Below are 25,985 nucleotides of genomic sequence, written 5' to 3'. Positions count from 1 at the left end.
CAAAATGTGTGAGTTTGGTAGTGGATTAAATGTCCTTTGACCAGTATCCGGCCACTTGGAGTGCTTCTGGTGTTGCTGCAAGAAGGTCCTCCATTGTGCATGTGGCAGGGCTCAGGTTGCATCGCAGCAGGTGGTCAGTGGTTTGCTCTTCTCCACACTCACATGCCGAGGATTCCACCCTGTAGCCCCATTTCTGAAGGTTGGCTCTGCATCTCGTGGTGCCAGAGCGCAATCTGTTCAACGCCTTCCAAGTCGCCCAGTCTTCTGTGTGCCCAGGGGGGAGTCTCTCATTTGGTATCAGCCATTGGTTGAGGTTCTGGGTTTGAGCCTGCCACTTTTGGACTCTCGCTTGCTGAGGTGTTCCAGCGAGTGTCTCTGTAGATCTTAGAAAACTATGTCTAGATTTAAGTCGTTGACTTGCTGCTGATACCCAAGCAGGGGATGAGCTGGAGATGTCTCTGCCTTGGTGCTTTTACTATTGGCTGCTACTTCCTGGCGGATGTCAGGTGGTGCAATACCGGCTAAGCAGTGTAATTTCTCCAGTGGTGTAGGGCGCAGACACCCCGTGATGATGCGGCATGTCTCATTAAGAGCCACATCCACTGTTTTAGCGTGGTGAGATGTGTTCCACACTGGGCATGCGTATTCAGCAGCAGAGTAGCACAGCGCAAGGGCAGATGTCTTCACTGTGCCTGGTTGTGATCCCCAGGTTGTGCCAGTCAGCTTTTGTACGATATTGTTTCTAGCACCCACTTTTTGCTTGATGTTCAGGCAGTGCTTCTTGTAGGTCAGAGCACGGTCCAGAGTGACTCCCAGGTATTTGGGTGCGCTGCAATGCTCCAGTGGGATTCCTTCCCAGGTCAGCCTCAGAGCTCGGGATGCTTCTCTATTCTTGAGATGAAAGGCACATGCCTGTGTTTTAGATGGATTAGGGATCAGCTGGTTTTCCCTGTAATAGGCAGTAAGAGCACCTAGAGCTTCAGAGAGCTTCTTTTCAACCATCTCAAAGCTCCCTGCTTGAGCGGTGATGGCACGATCATCAGCATAGATGAAGCTCTCTGTCCCTTCTGGCAGTGGCTGGTCATTTGTGTAGATGTTGAACATGGATGGACCGAGCACACTCCCCTGAGGCAGGCCGTTCTTCTGTTTCCGCCATCTGCTTCTCTGGCCCTGACTTATGAGGTAAGAACTAATATCAGCAAAGGTCATTTAGTCCACTGCTTGTTCTACAATATAATAAATCAGTGGAGTCCCCGGTGAGTTAAACCACCCAGCTGCTGAACTTGCTGACCGAAAGGTCACAGGTTCGAATCCAGGGAGCGGGGGGAGCTCCCACTGTTAGCCGCAACTTCTGCCAACCTAGCAGTTCGAAAGCATGCAAGGGTGAGTAGATCAATAGGTACTACTCTAGCAGAAAGGTAACAGTGCTCCATGCTGTCATGCCAGCCACACTGCTTGTTCTAGTAAAAACATAATATACTATAATAAATCAGTTGAGCCCCTGGTGGCGCAGTGGGTTACACCGCTGAGCTGCTGAACTTGTTGACCGAAAGGTCGCAGGTTCGAATCCTGGGAGTTGGGTGAGCTCCCACTGTTAGCCCCACTTCTGCCAACCTAGCAGTTCGAAAGCATGCAAATGTGAGTAGATCAATAGGGACTGCTCTGGTGGGAGGATAACGGCGGTCCATGAAGTCATGCTGACCACATAACCCTGGAGGTGTCTATGGAAAACGCCGGCTCTATGAAGTCATGCTGACCACATGACCTTGGAGGTGTCTATGGAGAACGCCAGCTCTTCAGCTTAGAAATAGAGATGAGCACCAACCTCCAGAGTCGGACACGACTCAGGGGAAAACCTTTACCTAATCAATTAATAATAAAAGTTCATCTAGTCCACCAGCTGCTGGAATTGTGGGAGTTGTAGTCCAAAACACCTTGAGGGCCCAAGTTTGCCTATGTTTGGTGTAGACGCGCCCTTTGAGGCCTCCATTTTCTGTTTCTCCAGCATCACGGTGCTGCAGAGCATGAAGCTGGGGGTGGACGTGAACCGGCACAAAGAGATCGTGGTCAAGGGCATCTCCGCTCTGCTGCTCCTGCTCCTGAAACACTTCAAGCTCAACCACGTCTATCAGGTCAGCAAATGGGAGAGGATTCTGGTTTGGGAAAACCAGCCTCTCCATAACCTTTTGGAGTAAAATGGCATTCATAACCATTTGAAGATCGTAACCTTTTGGAAAAGCATCACCTTCCAGATTGAGTAGAATCTTCTCTTCAGTGGTCAACAACCACATGTACTTATGCAAGGCAATTTTGGCTTTCAGTTCTTAGACTGATAATATGGTTATCTGTTAGGAACAGCGCCAGTGCACAAAATACATGTAATATTGATGTTGGAAACTGGCCTGAGTCCCTCGAAGGGAGGTGAGAAGACCGGTATACAAAACTGCTAAATAAATAAATACAGCAGTTCTTCAGAAATGTTTCTACTTTTCCATAAAACATCTTGTTTCTGTATCATGCTCTCTAGAGACAAAAATAAAGTAAGCTTCATTAAAAGCTTAAATATTTGGTTTACTCAACAACCTTCATGTACTCTGCATACAGGTGGATAACTTGTCTATCCAGTTACAGATAGGTTTTGAAGTGGTTTCTCTGCAGGTAACACAGGGCATCTTCTTACAATCAACAGCAACATGAGTTTGCTCTTAACAATCCAAAGTCTAAGCAGGTAAGAGACAGCCTTTAACAATCTGAGAGTCTAATGGAGTCTGAGCTCTGAGCAGTCCCAGATCTGATCCTGTGATCTGCAGCCCCTCCCGCAACCTCAAGAAACATCTCCTATGTACCATCGCGGAGATTAAGATCCTCCGGAGAGGCCCTGCTTTCCATCCTGCCATTGTCATGGGGACGAGAGACAAGGCCTTCTTGGTGATGGCTCCCCGGCTATGGAACTCCCTTCCTGGTGAGTTCAGGTCGGCCCCCTCCCTCCTGTCCTTCAGAAGGATGGTAAAAACTTGGCTGTGGGACCAAGCTTTTGGGACAGGGTAATAAAATGGCAATAGGAAAGATGACCAAGCCAATTAGATTTGTCGCGGATTACTAGGATGGCTTTAAATGCTGTATTTTAATGTTTTGATAAGTGTTTTGTAATGTTTATGTATTGTATGTGAATTTGTGTTTGCCGTGTATATGCTGTGCTCCGCCCTGAGTCCCCTTCGTGGTGAGAAGGGTGGAATATAAATGTTTTAAATAAACAAATAAAGGGAAAACTGCATACCAAAATATAATGTTTTGTATATGCATGTTTTGGTATGCAGCTTTTCCTTTAATCTATGTTTCTTGAGGTTGTGGGAGGGGCTGAAGACTACAGGAATCTGTGACTGCTCAGAGCTCAGACTCCATTAGACTCTCAGACTGTTAAATACTGTCTCTTATCTGCTTAGAAATGCAAACAGAATCATATACAAACAAATTACTAGTGGAGGCTCAAAGGTTGCTATTTCCAACACTCAACGGCTGTTAGGAATTGTGGGAGTTGGAGTCCAAAACATCCAGAGGGAGGGCTGAAGTTGTCCTGTGCTTATATGCTCTGTTTCCAGACCTTCTTTCTAATCTTTCCAGCTACTCTTTCCTTTTCCTTGCAGTTTGAGTACGTCTCCCAGCATTTAGTCTTCGCCAACTGCATCCCGCTGATCCTGAAGTTCTTCAACCAGAACATCATGTCGTACATCACGGCCAAAAACAGGTACGGCGTGACTTGTTTCCCCCTCCAAAAAGCAGAAACAACAAGGCTGGATGACCTCTAGGAATCCCTTCAAATTCTGTTTGTAATTGTATAAAACTGATGCTTTTTTTCTCTCTTCAGCATTTCCGTCCTGGACTATCCTTTCTGCACCGTCCATGAGTTGCCAGAACTCAACGCAGAAAGCCTGGTAAGAAGAGCAAGGATGGATGGCATATTTTGGCATCCCTGCCTCAGTTTCCCATCTGTAAAATGGACTTGATACTGCTGGCAACAAAGGGCTGTGAGGTCGGCTTGTGGAAAGCCTTTCTTTAAGCAAAGAATCCTCAAAAATAGGGTCCGAAGTTCACCTGGAATTTGTGGAAGGTTCCTTGTTTTGGACTACAACTCCCAGCATAACTGGCCTATTTGACCGGTTGGGATTATTATTATCAGACCTTTTTGACCAGTTGCGTTTAGTATTATTATTAGACCTATTCAAGTTGTGTTTAGTATTATTATTAGACCTATTCAGCCAGTTGTAGTTGTTGTAGTTGTAGTTCTTGTTGTTACTGAACCTTTTTGGCCAGTGTTTGTTGTTATTATAATATTCGCCCTATTTGACAAGTTATGGTCAACACATAGGCGAATCCCATAAATTGGATGGGACTAACAATAAAATGGAAGCCAGCTCTGTAGTGCAGAACTAATGGTATTTGGCACTGCTTTCAGTGCTGTTGGAAGTCATGGGAGTTAGAGTGTTCCCTTTGGGGAGATGGGGGGGGGGGTAATAACAACAATACCAACATCAACAACAATAATAACAACAACAACAACAATAATAATACAGTGGGTCCTGCCCTCTTTGGTAGAGAAAGTGAAAGACCTTGCAAAACTACAACTCCCACGGTCGAGTTGCATTGATTGTCCAGTATAGATGCGCACTTAGAATTAAGTATGTTACTGTAGAGAATGCAAACTGTATTACCAAAGTCTTGTATTTCTCCATAGGGAATTGTAGCACATGGTTGATGGTCGTTTTAACATATATTTTATATATATATATACACACACATGCACACACACACACACACTAGCCGTCCCCTGCCACGTGTTGCTGTGGCCCACATGGGGGGAGGGTTCTGTGTGGGAGGTTTGGCCCAATTCTATCGTTGGTGGGGTCAGAATGCTCTGTTATTCTAGGTGAACTATCAATCCCAGCAACTACAACTCCCAAATGTCAAGATTCTATTTTCCCCCAAACTCCACCAGTGTCCACATTTGGGCATATTGAGTATTCGTGTAGAATTTGGTCCAGATCCATCATTGTTTGAGTCCACAGTGATCTCTGGATGGAAGTGAACTACAACTCCAAAACCAAAGGACACCCAGTATTTTCAGTTGGTCTTGGGAGTTCTGTGTGCCAAGTTTGGTTCAATTCCATCATTGGTGGAGTTCAGAATGCTCTTTGATTGTAGGTGAACTATAAATCCCAGCAACTGCAACTCCCAAATGACAAAATCAGGTGTTTTTTTTAGTGAAGGACATACATTGGGTTGTTAGGTGTCTTGTGTCCAAATTTGGTGTCAATTCGTCCAGTGGTTTTTGAGTTCTGTTAATCCCACAAACGGACATCACATTTTTATTTATATAGATATATATATATTCCTTTCTTCTCTTCCTTGAAGGAATCTGGGGAGAACAACCAGTTCTGTTGGAGGAACCTGTTCTCTTGCATTAACCTGCTGAGGATCCTGAACAAACTGACCAAGTGGAAGCATTCCAGGACAATGGTGAGGATTCTTGTTATCAATGCCATTTCTTAATTGGTTCTATCATAAACACATGGGGAACTTTTACTGAAGTGCACAAACTTTGTTTTCATGGAAGGGACTGTTGTGACTCAGCTAGAACCACAGAGTGCCTCTGATGAGGATGATGGGACTCTGGTTCACAGTCTGGTTCAAAATGTCCCTGTTATAGTCAATGAGGAACAGGGTGTGCAAGTTCAGTTTCCCACAGCAAGGAATGAGAGTGTTGATACTGAAACTAGCCAGGTGCAGGTGCAAATTGACTCAGGAAAGGACAGTTCTCAGCCTGATATTGAGCAGGAAGGCAAACTGGAGAACACCAACAAACAGTCTGACCTTGACGAAATGGGAACCTTAGATCGGGCTGACTGGTTGGAATTCAGAGTTCGAAGGAGTGTGAGAATAGCTAACAAGAAGGAGGCCAGAGGCCAAAGAAATGCCATTATGTTTTGCAAAGGGTATTAAGCAGTGTGTTTGAGACCAAACCTTTGTCAAAACAACTTTTTGTTTAACCAAGAAGCTTGCCTTTGCTTGTCTGGATTATCTTGCACTTCTTGTGTTCATGTTTTCAGGACTTTGTTATGTTCTCTTGGGTTTTTGCTTTGCTGATGCGTTTTTGGATTAATCTTCAAAGTGCTAATTTTATATTGATCTTTTGGAACATTGCCTTTGCTTTTAAGAACTTTTTACCTTTTATATTTAACTAGCCGTCCCCTGCCAGGCGTTGCTGTGGCCCAGTCTGGTGATCTGGAAAATAAAGTAATGAGGAAGTGTTGGTTTCTAACACATGTAATTTCTTTCTGCTTGTGGGTAAACAGTATTTCTTGCTGTTTATTTGTCAGTGTTGATGTGAAGATTGTCTGGTTTGCCTACTCTGAAATATGCAACATATCATTCCCTTTCTTCAGGGGTCCCTTTCAAATCTATGACACTATATATGTGTGTGTGACTCATATCTAGTATCTATATCTATGGCTGAATAGCTCTTTGTCAGGAGGACTTTGATTACGTTTTCTTGCCCTGGTGAAGGGAGTTGGACTGGATGGCCTTAAGTATTTTCTGTTGCTCATGGGGGTTCTGTATGGGAAGTTTGCCCCGATTCTGTCGTTCGTGGGGTTCAGAATGCTCTTTGATTGTAGGTGAACTGCAAATCCCAGTGACTACAACTCCCAAATGTCAAGGTCTATTTCCCCCAAACTCCACCAGTGTTCATATTTGGGAGTATTGATTACTTGTGCCAAGTTTGGTCCAGATCCATCATTGTTTGAGTCTACAGTGCTCTCTGGATGTAGGTGAACTACAACTCCCAAACTCAAGGTCAATGCCCACCAAACCCTTCCAGTATTTTCTGTTGGTCATGGGAGTCCTGTGTGCCAAGTTTGGTTCAATTCCATCGTTGGTGGGGTTCAGAATGCTCTTTGATTGTAGGTGAACTATAAATCCCAGCAACTACAACTCCCAAATGACAAAATCATAATTTTTTGAGTGATGGTCACTCCTTGTATTGTGAGACTTTTTTTGCCAAATTTGGTGTGACTTCATTCATTGGTTCTTTTGTTTTTAAGGTACTCATTATGACCAGAGCATATATATATATATAACTATAAAGACTTCTGACTATGTGCAGTTTGGTGTTTTCAGCAAGGTGAATCTACTCTGAGGTACATTGTGTTACAGCCGCACTTTAGCACAACTGGTTAATCACCAGCAGCAATAGATCTTACCAATCAAAAGGTTGCTAGTTTGAAGCCTGGGTCGGGGTGAGCACCTGACCTTCAGTCCAGCTCACTGTCCACCTAAGCAGTTCAAAAACAGCTGTGAGCTGTGAATAGAGAAATTGGGCACCACTTAAGCGAGGAGGTATTTTGCGGCACCATAAAATAGAAATGCCAGAAAAATGCTGGCGATCAAAGGAAGTAGGAAGAGTCTATGATCAAGAGCTTTTTGTCACAGAGGATGGAATGACAGCACCCCCTGTGGCCAGAATCAAGCACAACCTCCAGGATGCTGAAGTTGGGAAAAATGCCAAGATAATACCTCTATCTTCTTAACAGCATTGGATGTTGGCCATGTGTGCGTTCTGTGATCTGCCCTTATTTATTTATTTATTTATTTACAGTATTTATATTCCGCCCTTCTCACCCCGCAGGGGACTCAGGGCGGATTACAGTGTACACATATATGGCAAACATTCAATGCCAATTCTGACATACAACATATACAGACATACACAGAGGCTATTTAACTTTTTTCTGGCCGCCAGGGGAGCTGTCGCTTTCATCGTCCATCTGCGACACTGATGAAGTATTTCCGCATTCCCCGCATGCTTCCCCGCTGGAATGCTTTGCTGGAGTCTTCTTTATGGCCTCATAAATCAGTTAATTTAGCCTCCCCACACTTTAAGGCGGTACCTTATTTTCCTACTTGACAGATGCAACTGTCTTTCGGGTTGCAAAGGTCGACAACAGGCTACACACAATTGGTTGGAAACACACTCCAACCTGGGACTCAATGACTTTTTGGTCAGAGTGATCTTAATGGAGCTGACACTCAGCCAGCTGCGCCACAATCCCTAGTGATCAAATACTAGTGATCAAAGGAAGGAGAAAGAGTCTATGATCAAGGGCTTTTGTCACAGAGGATGGAATGACAGCACCCCCTGTGGCCGGAATCGAGCATAACCTCCAGGATGCCGAAGTTGGGAAAAAATGCCGACATAATACTTCTATCTGCTTAACAGCATTGGATGTTTGCCACGTATGTGTCCTGTGATCTGCCCTGAATCTCTTTTGGGATGAGAAGGGTGGAATATGAATGCTGTACATAAATAAATTTAGCAATATTTATTTATTTATTATTTATTTAGAGGATTTCTATACCGGCCTTCTCAACCTCGACGAGGGACTCAGGTCGGTTTACAGTGCATATCAAATACAATCATATAAAAACAGCAAATACAAATCATTACATATTAAAATAGTACAACTCAGTACAATAAAAACATCATTACAGTGTCCTATGCCAAATCGTCAATCCAGTCATGGTCATAATCATATTCATAGTCACAGTTCATCATAGTTCATCACAGGGAAGGTTCTAGGTTCAGTCTTCGAATGCCGCATTCCAGAGCCATGTTTTTAGCGATTTCCTGAACGACAGGAGGGAGGGGGCAGATCGAACCTCTAGTGGGAGGGAGTTCCAAAGCCGGGGAGCCACCACAGAGAAGGCCCTGTCTCTCGTCCCCACCAGCCGTGATTGTGAAGATGGTGGGACCGAGAGCAGCCCCCCCCCCCCCCCCCGGAAGATCTTAGTAGCCTTGATGGTTCATAGGGGAGAATCCGTTCGGACAGGTAAACTGGGCCAGAGCCGTTTAGTTTTGCAATGAATATCTCATTATCGAGTCTCAACCCATTCAGCATCGTTTGTGACACATAAAGTTTCTGGAGTAGAGCAACTACTTTCACAATCAGGACCTACCGGATGTGAGGAATTGTGGGAGTTGGGAGTCCAAAACACCTGGAGGGATAAGTTCCCTAATCTGTGTTTCTAATCCTCCAAAGAATAACTCAGGAAGTTGTTTCGAACTTACCTGGGTTGGGTTTTTGTTGAAATGATTCCGCCTTACCGTCCCTTCCTTTTTGTGCTTTTTGTGCAGATGCTGGTGGTGTTCAAGTCGGCCCCGATCCTGAAGCGTGCGCTGAAGGTGAAGCAGGCCATGCTACAGCTCTACGTCCTGAAGCTGCTCAAGATCCAGACCAAGTACCTGGGCCGCCAGTGGAGGAAGAGCAACATGAAGACCATGTCCGCCATCTACCAGAAAGTGCGCCACCGCATGAATGACGACTGGGCCTACGGCAACGGTGGGGACCTTTGTGCTCTATAAAAGGGCTGTGGCCGAGAAAGATGCCTAATGTTGCAATCCAGAGCAGGAAATGAGACCATAAGATAACAATCCACCACACTTGACTGTGGGAAAAACAATCCCTTTTTTGATGCTAAATGGTTACAAAATAGAGGAAAATGCAAAGTCAAAAAGCCACAGTAAAATTCAGCCGTCAGGAATATCCATGAATTAGATCAAAATTCCAAAAGCAACACTGTAAAAACCTGGAACCTGTTAGCAAATCACTAACCGTACTTGGAGCACTAGAAGCCTCTTGGGATGTAGGCCACGGGAAACAGGGAAATCTGCCAAGGTAATGCCTCAGTCTAAACGATGCCTGATCTAATGAGACAACCCGGCGAGAGGCACTTAAAACTGAAGAAACTGTTTCGTGACACGCCTCCAGGCTTTGAAGCCTGAGCTTCCTTTTCCCTTAATCTGCTTGACCTTCGCAGACTCTGCGATTCACTCCTGTTTTTCCAAATCTGTCCTTTTCTATCCTCAATGAGGAAGCCAGGTGCTATCTCCTCTGGAGAGTTATCACCGCTTGGCTCTGCAACATTCTCATCAGAATGTGTACTTTCACTTTCCAAGCCACTGACCTCAGAATTACCCTCAGGGAGAAATACATTTTCAGTAGCATCAGGAAATACAATCAGAGAATCAGGTTCAGATTCAGCAATCAGGGAATCAGGTTCAGGTTCACACGCAGGCTGAACCCCAGCAGCTAAGAAAATGCTGCACTATCATCATCATCCTTCATTATTATTATCCCAGTTACATCTCATTTGACTAGTTTTTCAGTGAATATTTATATCGTCATTCATCACAGCAAAACAAACAAATACACTAAATGATATAACACAGGCAATACTCACATATCAATTAATAAAAACAAAAATAGCACAACAATGCTATCATAAATTGTCGTGCAACAGAGCAGGAACTCCTCTGACGTTAAACACCAGACCAGGTTGGTAAAATCAGCAAGCAGTTTATTGGAAAATATATGTAGACAAAGCAGTAAAAAATAGCAAAATCAGTAAAGATCCAATATAAGAAATAGTCCATTCATTGTCGGTTTTTCGGGCTGTATGGCCATGTTCTAGAGGCATTCTCTCCTGACGTTTCACCTCGATTTATGGCAGGCATCCTCAGAGGTCCTCACAACCTCTGAGGATGCCTGCCATAAATACAGGTGAAACTTCAGGAGAGAATACTTCTAGAAGATGGCCATACAGACCAAAAAACATACAACAACGCAGTGACTCCGACCATGAAAGCCTTCAACAATAGTCCATGAGCTTCAGCAGAAAACAAGATCCAAGAGTGCATAAAACATTTATTTATTTACTATTCTTGTATACCGCTGTATCTCAAGCCCAAGGGCGACTCACAGCAGTTTCCAGACAGCAAACAGCAAAGACAATAAAAACAGCAATAATTAATATGCAAAACAGTTAAATTACACATTTACATTACTAGCTAATAAACCATCATCAATACACAATTATCACAATCGCCTCATCATCCAAGCGTGATCCAAATTCGTCGTCCATTGTTCCGTTCCTATGTTCAAATTACCAGAATTGCACTGAATTACTCAAACGCCTGCACAAACATCCAGGTCTTCAACTTTCTACGGAATGTCATGAGAGATGGTGCCAGCCTAACCTCTATAGGAAGGGCGTTCCACAGCCGAGGAGCCACCACCAAGAAGGCCCTATCTCTCGTCCCCGCCAACCGTGCTTGAGAGGCTGGCGGGATCGAGAGCAGGGCCTCCCCGGAAGATCTCAAAGTCCGGGTGGGTTCAAAACATCAATGAAACTAGACACTTGAATCCATGAAACAAGACAGCAGAAAAATCTCATAGACAAATCTTGAGCTTGGCAAAAACAAGGTACATGAAACTCTGAGAACTTGAAAGCAAGACCATGATAAAATTATAACGTTGACCCGACTGAGGTAACTCTTTCTCATGAATCTTTAAAAAGCTTTAAAGCTTTTTCAGATCCCAAAACTGAAAGGAAAGCATTTTTCTTGACCTTCCCACCAGATAACAGTTTATCTCTTTTGCTGTAGCTGAAATTATCACCTTGCCCTCTGAAGACGTTGCCCCTGTTTACTAAAACTTTGCTTTCTGTCCAAGCTTTCATTATCCCTCATTAACTCCTGACAAATTGTGTTCAGACACTTGTTCTGAGAAAAGCTGCAAAGGGCCTCTCTCAAGAATGTGGCCTTGTGAATCTTCCTGAAACAGCTCAGAACTCTCTTCTGGACTTAACTCGGACCCAAGCAAACCCACATCCCCAGGTCCATCATCCGGAACATCATCCCCATTTCCATCATGAACATCAACATGAACACCAGACACAATCACAGGCTGACACACAACATAAACACTTGGAATATCGTGTCCAATTCTGGGCACCACAATTGAAGAGAGATATTGATAAGCTGGAAAGTGTCCAGAGGAGGGGGGGCTAAAATGATTAAGGGTCTGGAGAACAAGCCCTATGAGGAGCGGCTTAAGGAGCTGGGCATGTTTAGCCTGAAGAAGAGAAGGCTGAGAGGAGACATGATAGCCATGTATAAATATGTGAGAGGAAGCTACAGGGAGGAGGGAGCAAGCTTCCTTTCTGCTTCCCTGGAGACTAGGACGCAATGGAACAATGGCTTCAAAGTACAAGAGAGGAGATTCCATCTGAACATGAGGAAGAACTTCCTGACTGTGAAAGCCATTCAGCAGTGGAACTCTCTGCCCCGGTGGAGGCTCCTCCTTTGGAAGCTTTTAAACAGAGGCTGGATGGCCATCTGTCAGGGGTGATTTGAATGCAATATTCCTGCTTCTTGGCAGAATGGGGTTGGACTGGATGGCCCAGGAGGTCTCTTCCAACTCAATTCTATGATTTTGGAGTTGTAGTTGCTGGGATGTATAAAAATGTGAGAGGAAGCCACAGGGAGGAGGAGGGAGCAAGCTTGTTTTCTGCTTCCCTGGAGACTAGGACGCAATGGAACAATATCTTCAAACTTCAAGAAAGGAGATTCCACCTGAACATGAAGAAGAACTTCCTGACTGTGAGAGCCATTCAGCAGTGGAACTCTCTGCCCCAGAGTGTGGTGGAGGCTCCTCCTTTGGAAGCTTTTAAACAGAGGCTGGATGGCCATCTGTCGGGGGATGCTTTGAATGCAATTTTCCTGCTTGGCAGAATGGGGTTGGACTGGATGACCCATGAGGTCTCTTCCAACTCTTTGATTCTATGATTTGTGTGTGTGCACACGCCATTTGAAAACACTCAATTCATATGATCAGGGTATCCAGTATTATAAATTCTAGCTCTAATAACCATTTAAAGTTCTGGGTTATTGTGGGTTTTTCCGGGCTATATGGCCATGTTCTGGAGGCAATTTTTCTCCTGACGTTTCGCCTGCATCTATGGCAAGCATCCTCAGAGGTAGTGAGGTCATTGGAAGGAATTGCCACTGTAGTCATTCCACAGATATATAAACCCATTTTTCCTAGTTCCAACAGACCTCACTACCTCTGAGGATGCTTGCCATAGATGTAGGCGAAACGTCAGGAGAAAAATTGCCTCCAGAACATGGCCATATAGCCCGGAAAAACCCACAACAACCCAGTGATTCCGGCCACGAAAGCCTTTGACAATACATTTAAAGTTCTGTCCAATAAGGTGGTTGATACTCTTAGCCATTATCAAAATCCTGCTGAAATAGCCAGGTTTTCAATTCCTTCCTGAAAGTTATGAGGGTGGGTGCTTGTCTAGTCTCCTTGGGGAGGGCATTCCAGAGTCAAGAAGGGTGAGCATTTAGATTACAACAAATGCAGGCATTTTGGAAAAGGACCTTACTTGGTGTCCTCCTCTGCTCCATTTTGCAGACATCGATGCCCGACCGTGGGACTTCCAGGCGGAGGAGTGCACCTTGCGTGCCAACATTGAGGCCTTCAACGCCCGCCGCTACGACCGGCCGCGGGACTCTGAGTTCTCTCCGGTGGACAACTGCCTGCAGAGTGTCCTGGGCCAGCCCCTGGACCTCCCGGAGGACTTCCACTACTCCTATGAACTCTGGCTGGAGAGGGAGGTCTTCTCGCAGCCCATCCGCTGGGAAGAGCTGCTCTGCTACCAGGGGTAGTGAGCGAGCATGCATGGCGGGGCGCATTTGCAACTGAACGCCACCCCAAGTCTTCCCAAACCATTGGTGCTGTATCTCTTTGGGGTTTTGGGATGGAAGGTGGGGGGGGGGGGGGTCCTTCCCTATCTGGAAGGTCGACCAAAAGTGGAAATATTAGCCAACTTCAATGCAATGCCTTCCCGACGCCCGTCTTTCCCAGTCCCTTTGATCTACTGTAAACTATGCCTTGTCGTTTTGGAACAGTATGCTTTCTAAAATATTTACATTTCCTTCTATGGTTGCCTTCGTTGTCACGGTATTTGCCACTTTTCCCCCAAATACTGAGTTTTATACCTGGATCCCGAGCGCTTTTTCCATTCTTATGGATTTTGCCAGGTTCATACAAAGTTTGCAAGTATGGGAGACTTCGTGCACCTGCAGGTTATCTCATTTTATGGAAGGAATTCTGCAGAGAGAGAGAGAAAATACTTCTATTTGTTTCTGTTATAACTGTGTTTGAACAAGTGTGCAAGAGAGTGAATGCCTTCGTCTGCTATAAACACTTTTGGGAATATTTTCTCCTCTTTTGCATATTAGCCTTTGTTGTCATGGCGTGTGCTGCATTTTCCCCCAAGTATTGAGTCCCTGAGCAAAACAGCATATTCTCAAATCTGATTATTATTATTGTTTACAGATATGCACCTTTTATTGCTGAGCAAATGGGTCCTTTGGACTCTTAATAAAGTATTAATTGATTTTGCAGGGATTTCCAATTCTACAAGATCTGCAGTTTTATAGAAATCAGTTTGCGGGTACCAAAAGAATCCATGCATCTGAAGATTATAATAGTTTCCTGGGTGGGATTTTGCAAAGAGAGACAAAATATTAATATTAAATAGATTAATATTAAATAGTATTAAAAATAGTATTAAAAAACTCTAAAATTGCAACAGCACAACAACAGAGAGGAAACAAACAGGATATCTAATTACCTCTCAACAAAAGTTTGCCCCAGGCACAGTCAGGCCATTGTATGCTAATCAAGGTGGTCAGTTGAAACATTCACACCTAGCTCCAGGAGACAAGAGTCCTTTGTCACACCCTGGTCAATCCACAGAGATATAAACCCTTTTTCCTACTTCCAACAGACCTCACTACCTCTGAGGATGCTTGCCATAGATGCAGGCAAAACGTCAGGAGAGAATGCCTCTAGACTATGGCCATATAGCCCGAAAAAACCTACAACAACCCAGAGACAAAATACTTTCAAGTTTTGTTTATTATTATTATTATTATTATTATTATTACTACTACTACTACTACTACTATATTTGATGAATTCCTGCATCCACTGTTATCAGTTTTGAGTAATTTTTCTTGATTCATTCTCCACTTTTGCATATTAGAAGAATTGCTTTGTTTCTCAGTTCTTGTGGGTTTTTTCGGGCTATATGGCCATGTTCTAGAAGCATTTCTCCTGACGTTTCGCCTGCATCTATGGCAAGCTTCCTCAGAGGTAGTGAGGTCTGCTTTGTTTGTTTGTTTACCCATCATCTCAGTGAGATTTTTGTACTTTACGAAACCTGTCTCCAAACGGTATTCTTCCCTTCTTTTAAGGCTGCATTTCTATGATGGAGAACGGGCCAAAAATTCGAGTTCAGTGGCCCAAAAGTGGCCTAAACCCTGTTCTAACATGCCTAAGTGGAAATCCAATGTGTGAATGAATGTGTGTGTTACGTATGAGAGACATTTGCACTGGCAAAAATGTGCAACACTACAAGGCCTTCTCTGATACGAAATGTAAATAACAGTAAGACCCTTTCCATTTAAAATCCGGCTATTCTTTCCCTTCTCCCTTCCATCCGTTCTACCTCTTTAAAAGGCACAAAATGTTGAGGAAACATACCAGCTATTTATATAAAGACACTATATATATATATACACACACACACCTGCCAGATGTGTGGACTTTTTATGTCAAAAATTGTTCCATGGGAGACAGAGATAACAATACTAATCTCCCCTTAGAGCAGGCATGGGCAGACTTGGGTCCTCCAGGTGTTTTGGACTCCAAAGAGTTTGCTCTCAACACTTCAAAGTCTAAGCAGGTAAGAGACAGTCTTAACAGTCTGAGAGTCTAATGGAGTCTGAGCTCTGAGCAGTCACAGATCTGTGGTCTTCAGCCCCTCCCACAACCTCAAGAAACATAGACTAAAGGGAAAGCTGCATACCAAAATATACTGTTTGAGTAAAATTCCTGATTGAATAAAATCTTCTCTTCAGTGGTAAACAACCACATGTACTTCTGCAAGGAAATTTTGGCTTTCAGTTCTTAGACTGATAAGCTGGTTAAATTTTAGGAACAGCGTTTATGCCAATGCACAAAATGCAGCAGTTCTTCAGAAATGTTTCTACTTTCCCATAAAACATCCTGTTTCTGTATCATGCTCTCAAGAGACAAAAATAAAGTAGACTTCATTAAAAGGATAAATATTTGGTTTACTCAACAACCTTTGTGTACTCTGCATACAGGTGGATAACTTGTCAATACAATTACAGATAGGTTTTGAAGTAATTTCTCTGCGGGTAACACAGAGCAACTTCTTACAGTCAACAGCAACATGAGTTTGTTCTTAACAATACCAAGTCTAAGCAGTTAAGAGAGTCTAATGGAGTCAGAGCTCTGAGCAGTCACAGATCTGTGGTCTACAGCCCCTCCCGCAACCTCAAGAAATGTAGACTAAAGGGAAAGCTGCATACCAAAATATACTGTTTTGTATATGTATGTTTTGGTATGCAGCTTTCCCTTTACTCGATGTTATGTGTGTTTTGTATATGTATGTTTTGGTATGCAGCTTTCCCTTTACTCAATGTTTCTTGAGGTTGTGGGAGGGGCTGTAGATCACAGGATCAGATCTGGGACTGGGTTGTTGTAGGGTTTTTGGGCTATATGGCCATGGTCTAGAGGCATTCTCTCCTTAGGAGAGAATGCCTCTAGACCATGGCCATATAGCGTGAAAAACCCTACAACAACCCAGTGATTCCGGCCATGATAGCCTCCGACAGATCTGGGACTGCTCAGAGCTCAGACTCCTTTAGACTCTCAGACTGTTAAAGACTGTCTCTTACCTGCTTAGATCTGGAAACAGAATAATATACAAACAAATTACTAGTGGAGGCTTGAAAAAGGTTGCTATTTCCAACACTGTTAGGAATTGTGGGAGTTGAAGTCCAAAATACCTGGAGGGCCCAAGTTTGCCCATGCCTGCCTCATAGCTTGGGGCAGGGCACATCTACCATTTGCCATAATACATAATAAAATACATTAAATCCAAACAGATATGCATGCAATCACCCCTAATAAAACATAAGCATTTTTCTAAAGGCACACAAATTAACCTGGTATCTTTGAAGTTGCAAATGTGAGACATATGTAAGCCTTTCTGCTGAACATGGAAATACATGTTCCTTATCTTTTCTGGGGAGATGGCTCATGTTTTTTTGAAGGGGGATTTTATTACAAATATTTATTATTATTTTATTGTAGCAGCATGTTCTACGACCAATACTGCGCATCGGTTTGCGCCTGTTGTTGTTTATAAAAGGATACGCACAAAAATTCGTTATGTACTCTTCCGTTACTGTAACAGGAGGTAAGAATGTTTTGTTTCTCCCCAACGTGAGTTGTATTGACAAATCCTCCTTCTAGGAAATGGCCATATTAACCCACTTTTGAAGCACAGCTTTATAACCCAAGAATAAAAGTTACTTTTAAAGCATAATTATGACTCTTGTGCATTGAATGATTTGTGTCAGCAATAAAATCCTAATTCAGCACAAAGTATTCTGGTGGGTTGTTAATTCATGTGGACCATGCCTTCTGGGTCTTATCTGTTACCCACTATGTGCTAAGAATTCCTCTTTTAGGCAGAGAAAAGGGGGAAATGTTATGTTCCTGATGAATATATTTCATATATTTAATTCAGTGTTATTATTATTATGTTTGCTCAAGAGAAGTGCCAGTTTGCATTGGGTGAAGACAACAAGATTTTGACACTTGGCAAGCCTGCTTTTTGAGCATTATTAATGGGCAAGAGAACATCTGTTGCAACTCAGAGTAAGCTTCACCTTGCTTCCAAACACCACCCCACAAGAGCTATAGTTTTATACCTTATTGAGGAAAAAGTCCAAGTCAAAATAAAGAATAAGCATTGCAAAGTTCCAAAGATTTAGGTTAAATGCAGAATATAGTTCCAAAGATCTTCAGGTAAATACAAGAGGCACAGTCCTATAGGCAAAGTTCAAAACAGAGTCCATGGTACAAGCAATGGAACAATTGCCCCAAGAATCACAATGCAAGAAATCCCAAGCGTGCTGCTTTTTAGCTAAAGTTATTCCATGAAGCTTTCAGACTAACAAGCTATGTTGAAGTGACACTTTCTCTTCGTTTGCAAGAAGCCTAAATACCTTTCTAACATGAAAACATTATGCTCTCACCAACATGAAAGCATTGCAATGACCTTTCCCCGAGCTGGCTTCACGTCTGCCAGCCAGGCAAGAACTCCGCCTGACCCGCAAATGAAGACAGGCTTGCTGGGTCAGGTCACTATCAAGGCTTTCTGCACTTTCACTATCAGCGTGGGAAGGCAAAGGCCTCCACCTGTTCGCTATCTACTTTGTTAAGATTCCTTTCTTCTGAGAACCGCTGTGTTGACTCTGCACTGTCTGTGGGAGTCTCATAAAAAGACCTAGAAGTAGGCCCAGCAATCTGAGGCACAGAAAAAGAGCCAGGAATCTGAATCCCATCATCCTCATCATCAGAAAACATCTCAGCCACAACAACATCCAGAACTCCAAAACCATTAAAAATAACTCCATAATTTTGGAACCTTTGCTTTTTTCTGAAAGTTCAGTGGACACAGGTTTATTAAAAAAATTGAAAATTGGATGACAAAGGTTCCAGGAGAAAAGATATAGAATAAATATATTGCTGAAACAATTACTTAAATATATAGGTGATCACGTATCTATATAAATAAAAATGTAATGTTTGTTTGTGGGATTAACTCAAAAAACCACTGGACAAATTGACACCAAATTTGGACACAAGACACCTGTCAGGCCAATGAGTGACCATCACTCATAAAAACACTGAAAAACACAGCAGAGACTTAGAAAGCCAAAAAATAAAAAATACATAAGAATGCATGTGCAAAACCACACACACACAAACATATATGCAAACATACAAATACACAAAGCACATATACACAGACTGGGCCACAGCAACGTGTGGCAGAGGACGGATAGTATAGAATAAATACCTTACTGAAACAATAAATATATAGATTCAATATATAGAATAAATATCTTGTCAAAAGAATAAATATTTAGATTCAATATATAGAATAAAGTGCTCCCTGTCGGCCATGGCCACCCCCAGCTCCTTCAAGGTCAGTCCAGTCACTTCAAGGATGCCATCCATCCATCTTGCCCTTGGTCGGCCCCTCTTCCTTTTCCCTTCCCCTTTCCCCAGCATCATTCTCTTCTCTAGGCTTTCCTGTCTCCTCATGATGTGGCCACAGTACTTCAACTTTGTCTCTACTATCCTTCCCTCCAGTGAGCAGCCGGGCTTTCTTTCCTGGAGGATGGACTGGTTGGATCTTCTCGCAGTCCAAGGCACTCTCAGAACTTTCCTCCATCACCACAGCTCAAAAGCATCTCTCTTCCTTCGCTCAGCCTTCCCGAAGGTCCAGCTCTCACATCCGTAGGTGACTACAGGGAAGACCATGGCTTTGACTAGGCAATGGATTTTTGTTGCCAGTCTGATGTCTCTACTCTTCACTCTTTTATCAAGATTGGTCATTGCTCTCCTCCCAAGAAGGAAGCGTCTTCTGATTTCCTGGCCACAGTCTGCATCTGCAGTCATCTTTGCGCCTAGAAATACAAAGTCTGTCACGGCCTCCACGGTTTCTCCCTCTCTTTTCCAGTTGTCAATCATTCTTGTTGCCATAATCTTGGTTTTTTTTTAATGTTTAGCTGCAACCCGGCTTTTGCGCTTTCTTCTTTCACCTTGATTAGAAGACTCCTCAGCTCCTCCTCGCTTTCGGCCATCAGAGTGGTGTCATCTGCATATCTGAGGTTGTTAATGTTTCTTCCAGCAATTTTCACCCCAGCTTTGCATTCCTCAAGCCCCGCACATCCTCGCATGATGTGGTCTGCATATGCGTTAAAAAGGTTGGGTGAGAGTATGCAGCCTTGCCGTACGCCTTTCCCAATCTGGAACCCGTCTCCTGTTCCGTGGTCAGTTCTGACTGTTGCTACTTGGTCCTTGTACAGATTCCTCAGGAGAGAGGGAAGGGGGCTTGGGATGCCCATCCCACCAAGAACTTGCCACAATTTATTATGATCCACACAGTCAAAGGCTTTAGAAGAGTCAATGAAGCAGAAATAGATGTTTTTCTGGAACTCCCGGCCTTTCTCCATTATCCAGCGGATATTGGCAATCTGGTCTCTCATTCCTCTGCCTTTTCTAAACCCAGCTTGAACATCTGGCCACTCTCGCTCCATGTCTTGCTGGAGTCTTCCTTGCACGATCTTGAGCATTACCTTCCTGGCATGATGAGAAATAAGGGCCACTGTACGGAAGTTGGAGCAGTCTTTCGCATTTCCCTTTTTTGGTATGGGGATATAAGTGGATTTTTTCCAGTCTGATGGCCATTCTTGTGTTTTCCATATTTGCTGGCAAATGGCATGCATCACCTTGACAGCATCATCTTTTAAGATTTCAAACAGTTCAGCTGGGATCCCGTCCTCTCCTGCTGCCTTGTTGTTAGCAATGCTTCTTAAGGCCCATTCATCCTCACTCCTCAGGATGTCTGGTTCTAATTCATTCAGCACACCTTGTGTGGTGAATTCTATTTGTATTTAATTTAATTTAATTCATATTATTGTATTTATAATACAAAATGAGTCTTCAGCAGCTTTCCCGCCAAAATTTCAGAGCTCCCAAAGGGGCGGAGCTATGCAGGGGAGGGGGTGGTCCAATAGGAAGCCGAGCACGAGGACGGCAGCCAATCCTCTCTTCCCTTTTTCCGTCGCCGTGGCAACAGCGCCCGCCCCATTCTCCCTCTGACGTAACGGGCTACTTTTAAATAGTGCGCATGCGCCACCGTGGTGACGCTCCCTGAGGCAATGTGAGGCTTCAGCAGCCTTCCCGCCCAAATTTCAGAACTCCTTGACGGGCGGAGCTAAGCAGGGGAGGGGCGGTCCAATAGGAGTCAAGCGCGAGGGCGGCAGCCAATCCTTTCGTCTCTTTCTGCCGTCGTCATGGCGACATCCCCCGCCCCTTTCTCCCTCTGACGTTACGGGTTTCCTTTAAAAGCGGAAGCGACGCACTGCGCATGCGCCATTGGCCAAGGGAGCACAAGGCAGCCGTGTGTGCAAAGCGGAGGAAACAGGTAATTGTCCTGCTGCTGCTGCTGGACTCAATTTCCCATCAGCCCCACAATGCCTGACCCATTGCGGGGCATGACGGGAAATGTAGTTCTGAAGGCTTTGTGTGGCTTGATGGCTGAAAGAGAGGCCTGTTGTTGTGAGTGGCTGCCTCTAAGTGATTGGGACTTGTAGGAGAACACCTTAGAGGTACTTTAACAGAACTGGATAGTCCAACTAATTCATATATAATATGTGTGTGTATATATATATAGTCCAACTAATTCATATATAATATGTGTGTATATATAGAAATATAATTCATATTATTATTTGTACAAAACTCGAATAACACAGTTGTATTACAATGCATAGATAATGTGTGTGTGTGTGTGTGTATAGGGTTGGACTGGGTGGCCCACGAGGTCTTTTCCAACTCTGTGATTCTATATTATTCATATTATGGGTATTTTTAAAAATAAAACTTGAACAATTCAGCTGTAATATAGTACATAGATAATTGTGTATATGTATTATTCATATTAGGTGTATTTCTGTAATACTCAAATAACTCAGTTGTAATATAATGTATATATAATTGTGTGTATGTGTATATATGTGTGTGTGTTTATAGATATTATTTGTATTTTTACAAAACTTGAATAACTCAGTTGTAATACAATGCTTATATAATTGTGTGCATGAGTGTGTGTATATATATATATATATTTTATTTCTGTATTTTTTACAAAACTTGAATAATTCAATTGTAATATAATGCATATATGATTGTTTATAAGTGTGTATGTGTATATATATTCATATTGTTTGTATTTTTATAAAACATAAATAACTCAATTATAATATAATGCACAAATGATTGTGCGTGTATATATATGTATATTCATATTTTTGTATTTTTACAAAACTTGAGTAACTCAATTGTAATATAATGCATATATAATTATGTATATATATATATTCATATTATTTGTATTTTTACAAAACTTAAATAACTCAATTATAATATAATGCATAAATGATTGTGTGTGTATATATATGTATATTCATATTTTTGTATTTTTACAAAACTTGAGTAACTCAATTGTAATATAATGCATATATAATTATGTATATATATATATATATATATATTCATATTGCTTGTATTTTTACAAAACTTAAGTAACTCAATTGTAATATAATGCATATATAATTCTGTGTGTATGTGGATCAGCACCCAGAATAACCAAACCGAATCTAAAGTTGACCAAAAACTGATTCGTATATGTGTGTGTGTGTATATATATATTCATATTATTGTTTGTTTGTTTTTTACAAAACTTGAATAACTCATTTGTAATATAATGCATATATAATTTTGTGCATATGCGAATCAGCACCCCAAATAACCAAACCAAATCTAAAGTTGACCAAAAACTGATTTATAACCCTTTCGGAACTAATCCACATTATCTTATTTGAACTGGATTATATGACTCTACACTGCCATATAATCCAGTTCAAAGCAGATCATCTGGATTTTCTATGGCAGTGTAAATGGAACTTCGTAGATTTTTAGGCCCTTTTCCACACAGCTGTATAAAATGCACATTGGACTGGATTATATGGCAGTGTGGACTCAGATAACCCAGTTCAAAGCAAATTTGTAGATTATCTGACTTGATATTCTGAGTTATACGGCTGTGTGGAAGAACCCTGAAAGAAAACACTTGTCTAGGCATCTGTAGGTCTTTCAGAATGTTCTGCTTGAAGTTGAAAGTAGAGGGCGTACAGTTTGTCCCAAACCGCTTTGAGTCTCCCCGGGGGTGAGATAGGCAGTATATAAATACTGCAAATAAATAATAAATAAATAAAGGTGCTATTAAATGCCTTCTTCCTGACATCTCCCATTTCCCTTTCTATGCTGTGAAACTCGCGCTGGTCGGAAAGTATTGGAAGAATTGGGAATTGTTAATAAAATGTAAATAATATGAGTAACAATATATAAAATATCAGATGTCTTTCTCTCTTTCTCCAGAACATCTATGCAACCATGCAACGGGAGCAAAGCCCACAAGTTTCCCTCATTGACAGACTCATTAAGATGCGGAAAGAGACAGCGGAGAGGAGGGTGGTCTTGGCTTGGGGGCTCCTCAACCTCTCCCTCGCCGGCATGATTTATACCGAAATGTAAGTGCCAGGTTGTGGGCCTTTTCACATTGCACAGTTGCAACACTATGATTCCACTTTAGCATCATCCAGTGGTTACTTGTGGTTCTTTGGGTAGTGGAGGGAAACTAGAGATGGTAGAAAGATTGTGATTTGGCTGTTTCTGTCATGCATGGCTTCCGGAGACTCAAGATACAGTGATCCCTCACTTATTGCGGGGGTTACGTTCCAGGACCTCCCGCGATAAGTGAAAAACCGCGATGTAGAGACACTATATTTATTTCAATATTTATACATTATTTTAGTAGTTATACACTATTTTAAGTCTTTAGAAACTTAAAATAAAGTGAAGGAAAGGAAGGAAAGGCCCTTCAAGGCTGGAGGGAGGGAGGACTGAGGAGGGAAAGTGCCTTGGAAAATGGCAGTGGAGTGTCATCGTGTCATCAGCAATACATATCATTGTATTGCAATACATATCATTGCAATACATATCATTGTATTGCATTTCTAACAGAACAAAACAAACACAGAGATAAAAAAAACCCACAGATTTTGCAAACTTGGTAGTTGATTAAATGTCCTTTGACCAGCATCTGGCCACCTGGAGTGCGTCTCTGGTGTTGCCGCAAGAAGATTCTCCCTTGTGCATGTGGCAGGGCTCAGGGTGCATTGCAGCAGGTGGTCAGTGGTTTGTTCTTCTCCGCACTCGCATGCCGTGGATTCCACCCTGTAGCCCCATTTCTTAAGATTGGCTCTGCATCTCGTGGTGCCAGAGCTCAGTCTGTTCAGCACCTTCCAAGTCGCCCAGTCTTCTGTGTGCCCAGAGGGGAGTCTCTCATCTGGTATCACCCATGGATTGAGGTGCTGGGTTTGGGCCTGCCACTTTTGGACTCTCGCTTGCTGGGGTGTTCCAGCGAGTGTCTCTGTAGATCTAAGAAAACGATGTCTTGATTTAAGTCATTGACATGCTGGCTGATACCCAAACAGGGGATGAATTGAAGATGTCTCTGCCTTGGTCCTTTCACTATTGGCTGCTACTTCCCGGCGGATGTCAGGTGGTGCAATACTGGCTAAGCAGTGAAATTTCTCCAGCGGTGTAGGGCGCAGACACCCCGTGATAATGCGGCATGTCTCATTAAGAGCCACATCTACTGTTTTAGTGTGGTGAGATGTGTTCCACACTGGACATGTGTACTTAGCAGCAGAATAGCATAGCGCAAGGGCAGATGTCTTCACTGTGTCTGGTTGTGATCCCCAGGTTGTGCCAGCCAGCTTTCGTATGATGTTGTTTCTAGCACCCACTTTTTGCTTGATGTTCAGGCAGTGCTTCTTGTAGGTCAGAGCACGGTCCAAAGTGACTCCCAGGTATTTGGATGCGCTGCAGTGCTCCAGTGGGATTCCTTCCCAGGACATCCTCAGAGCTCGGGATCTTGTCTGTTCTTAAGGTGAAAGGCACATGTTTGTGTTTTAGAAGCAACCAGAAGAAGGATGGCGGTGGCAAAAACCCGCAAAACAGTGAAAATGCCGCGATATATATTAAATTAATATTTTTTGAAAGCCGCGAAACAGCGAGTCTGCTAAAAGCGAACTGTGAAGTAGCAAGGGAATGCTGTAGTGTTATAGTGTGACCGCCACAGATTTGTCTCTTACATCTGTTCAAGACACACCTGTGTTGTGTTCCTCAGTTGTGAACCCAAATATATTGGTCTTTCCATTGAATAGAAGATGAGTTTATTTCCAGACATATGATTGACCCCCTCCCTTATTTATTTATTTATTTGCTAGTTGTGCCCAGCCACGTGTTGCTGTCGCCCTCAGAAAACAGGGGATTTGCAGACATGTAGGGAACTCCTCCCAACAAAGGTTTCCTGCTGGCTAGTAGAAGCCAGGCTGTTAAGGTGTAAGGTGGTATGGAAAATAAAGTAATGAGGAACAGCCACTGAAGCTGCAAGGCTTTTCAGTGATATTCATGCTGGTCAAAAAGCCTCTTTGAAACAGAGGCTGGGTGGCCATCTGCTAGGGGTGCTTTGAATGTGATTTTCCTGCTTCACAGAATGGGGTTGGCCTGGTGTCTTCCAACTCTAGGGCTCTCTGATTCTATATTCTTCTCTTCCCTTCACCAGTTTCCCCCTTTCTTTCTTTGTTCCTTCCCTTCCTCTTTCCTTCCTTTCCTCTTCCATCCCTGCCTCCTTTCCCTCCCTTCCTCTTTCTTTCTACCTTGCCTTCCATTCATAATCTTCTCTTCTCTTCACCACTCCTTTTCTCTCTCTTTTCCCCTCCTTCCTCCGGGACAGTTTGTAAGGGTTTTCAATGGGATTTTTTTTTGGGGGGGGGGGGGGTGAAAGGGGGGATGTGGACCCCAAGTGGGAGAGTTGCTGGCCTTCCCATGGCGGTGGCTCCAGCTGCTGCAGGGGCTTTCCTCGCCAAGCCCCCACCCCTCTGTTGGGCCAGGCCTTCTCCTTCTTTCCTTTCCTCACTCCTTCCCCTCCCCAAAAGAAAAAGGACTCTGCCTTCCTGCATGGAAAGGGACTCCATGGCGAGGTTTCTCTTCCCTCACCACGGTTGGTGCTTCATTCTTCTCGTGTGGTGGGGAGAGGGGCTTTTGTGCATGCTCTGTAAGGCATTTTCCTTTTTGGGGAGTTTGAAGTTATTTCCCCTTTCATAGTTCCATGTTTAGCTGTTACGCTGCATTTCCAAAGGCTTGTTCAAAGAGTCAGTTTTTTACTTTTTTTCGGAAAGTCAGAGGGAGGGGGCCGATCTAATATCCCTACAGAGAGAGTTCCACAGCTGAGGGGTCACCACTGAGAAGGCCCTGTCCCCCATACTTGCCAAA

At 43.2% G+C, this 25,985-nt stretch overlaps 2 protein-coding genes across 3 annotated transcripts in view; both read left to right on the top strand.

Annotated features, from left to right (window-relative positions):
- STRIP2 (striatin interacting protein 2) overlaps positions 1-13,676 on the top strand; it is a 53,783-nt gene extending 40,107 nt beyond the window's left edge. The window contains exons 16-21 of the mRNA XM_067469371.1: positions 2,006-2,132; positions 3,645-3,745; positions 3,866-3,932; positions 5,410-5,514; positions 9,188-9,392; positions 13,314-13,676. Coding sequence (XP_067325472.1) covers positions 2,006-2,132; positions 3,645-3,745; positions 3,866-3,932; positions 5,410-5,514; positions 9,188-9,392; positions 13,314-13,567 — 859 coding nt within the window. The 3' untranslated portion in view covers positions 13,568-13,676. The remainder of the gene's footprint in view (positions 1-2,005; positions 2,133-3,644; positions 3,746-3,865; positions 3,933-5,409; positions 5,515-9,187; positions 9,393-13,313) is intronic.
- Positions 13,677-20,932: 7,256 nt separating this feature from the next.
- TMEM209 (transmembrane protein 209) overlaps positions 20,933-25,985 on the top strand; it is a 49,370-nt gene continuing 44,317 nt past the window's right edge. Inside the window, exons 1-2 of one of the 2 annotated variants that reach the window (XM_067469374.1) lie at positions 20,933-21,006; positions 23,022-23,173. In XM_067469374.1, coding sequence (XP_067325475.1) covers positions 20,950-21,006; positions 23,022-23,173 — 209 coding nt within the window. In that variant the 5' untranslated portion in view covers positions 20,933-20,949. Of the gene's footprint in view, positions 21,007-21,037; positions 21,191-23,021; positions 23,174-25,985 lie in introns of those variants that run through there. The other variant, XM_067469375.1, reaches the window with a different exon arrangement.

This window comes from Anolis sagrei, chromosome 5 (genome assembly GCF_037176765.1).
Source record: "Anolis sagrei isolate rAnoSag1 chromosome 5, rAnoSag1.mat, whole genome shotgun sequence".
Classification (NCBI taxonomy): Eukaryota; Metazoa; Chordata; class Lepidosauria; order Squamata; family Dactyloidae; genus Anolis; species Anolis sagrei.
The sequence above is the reverse complement of the archived record's forward strand: the minus strand, read 5'-3'. Positions and strand labels throughout refer to the sequence as shown.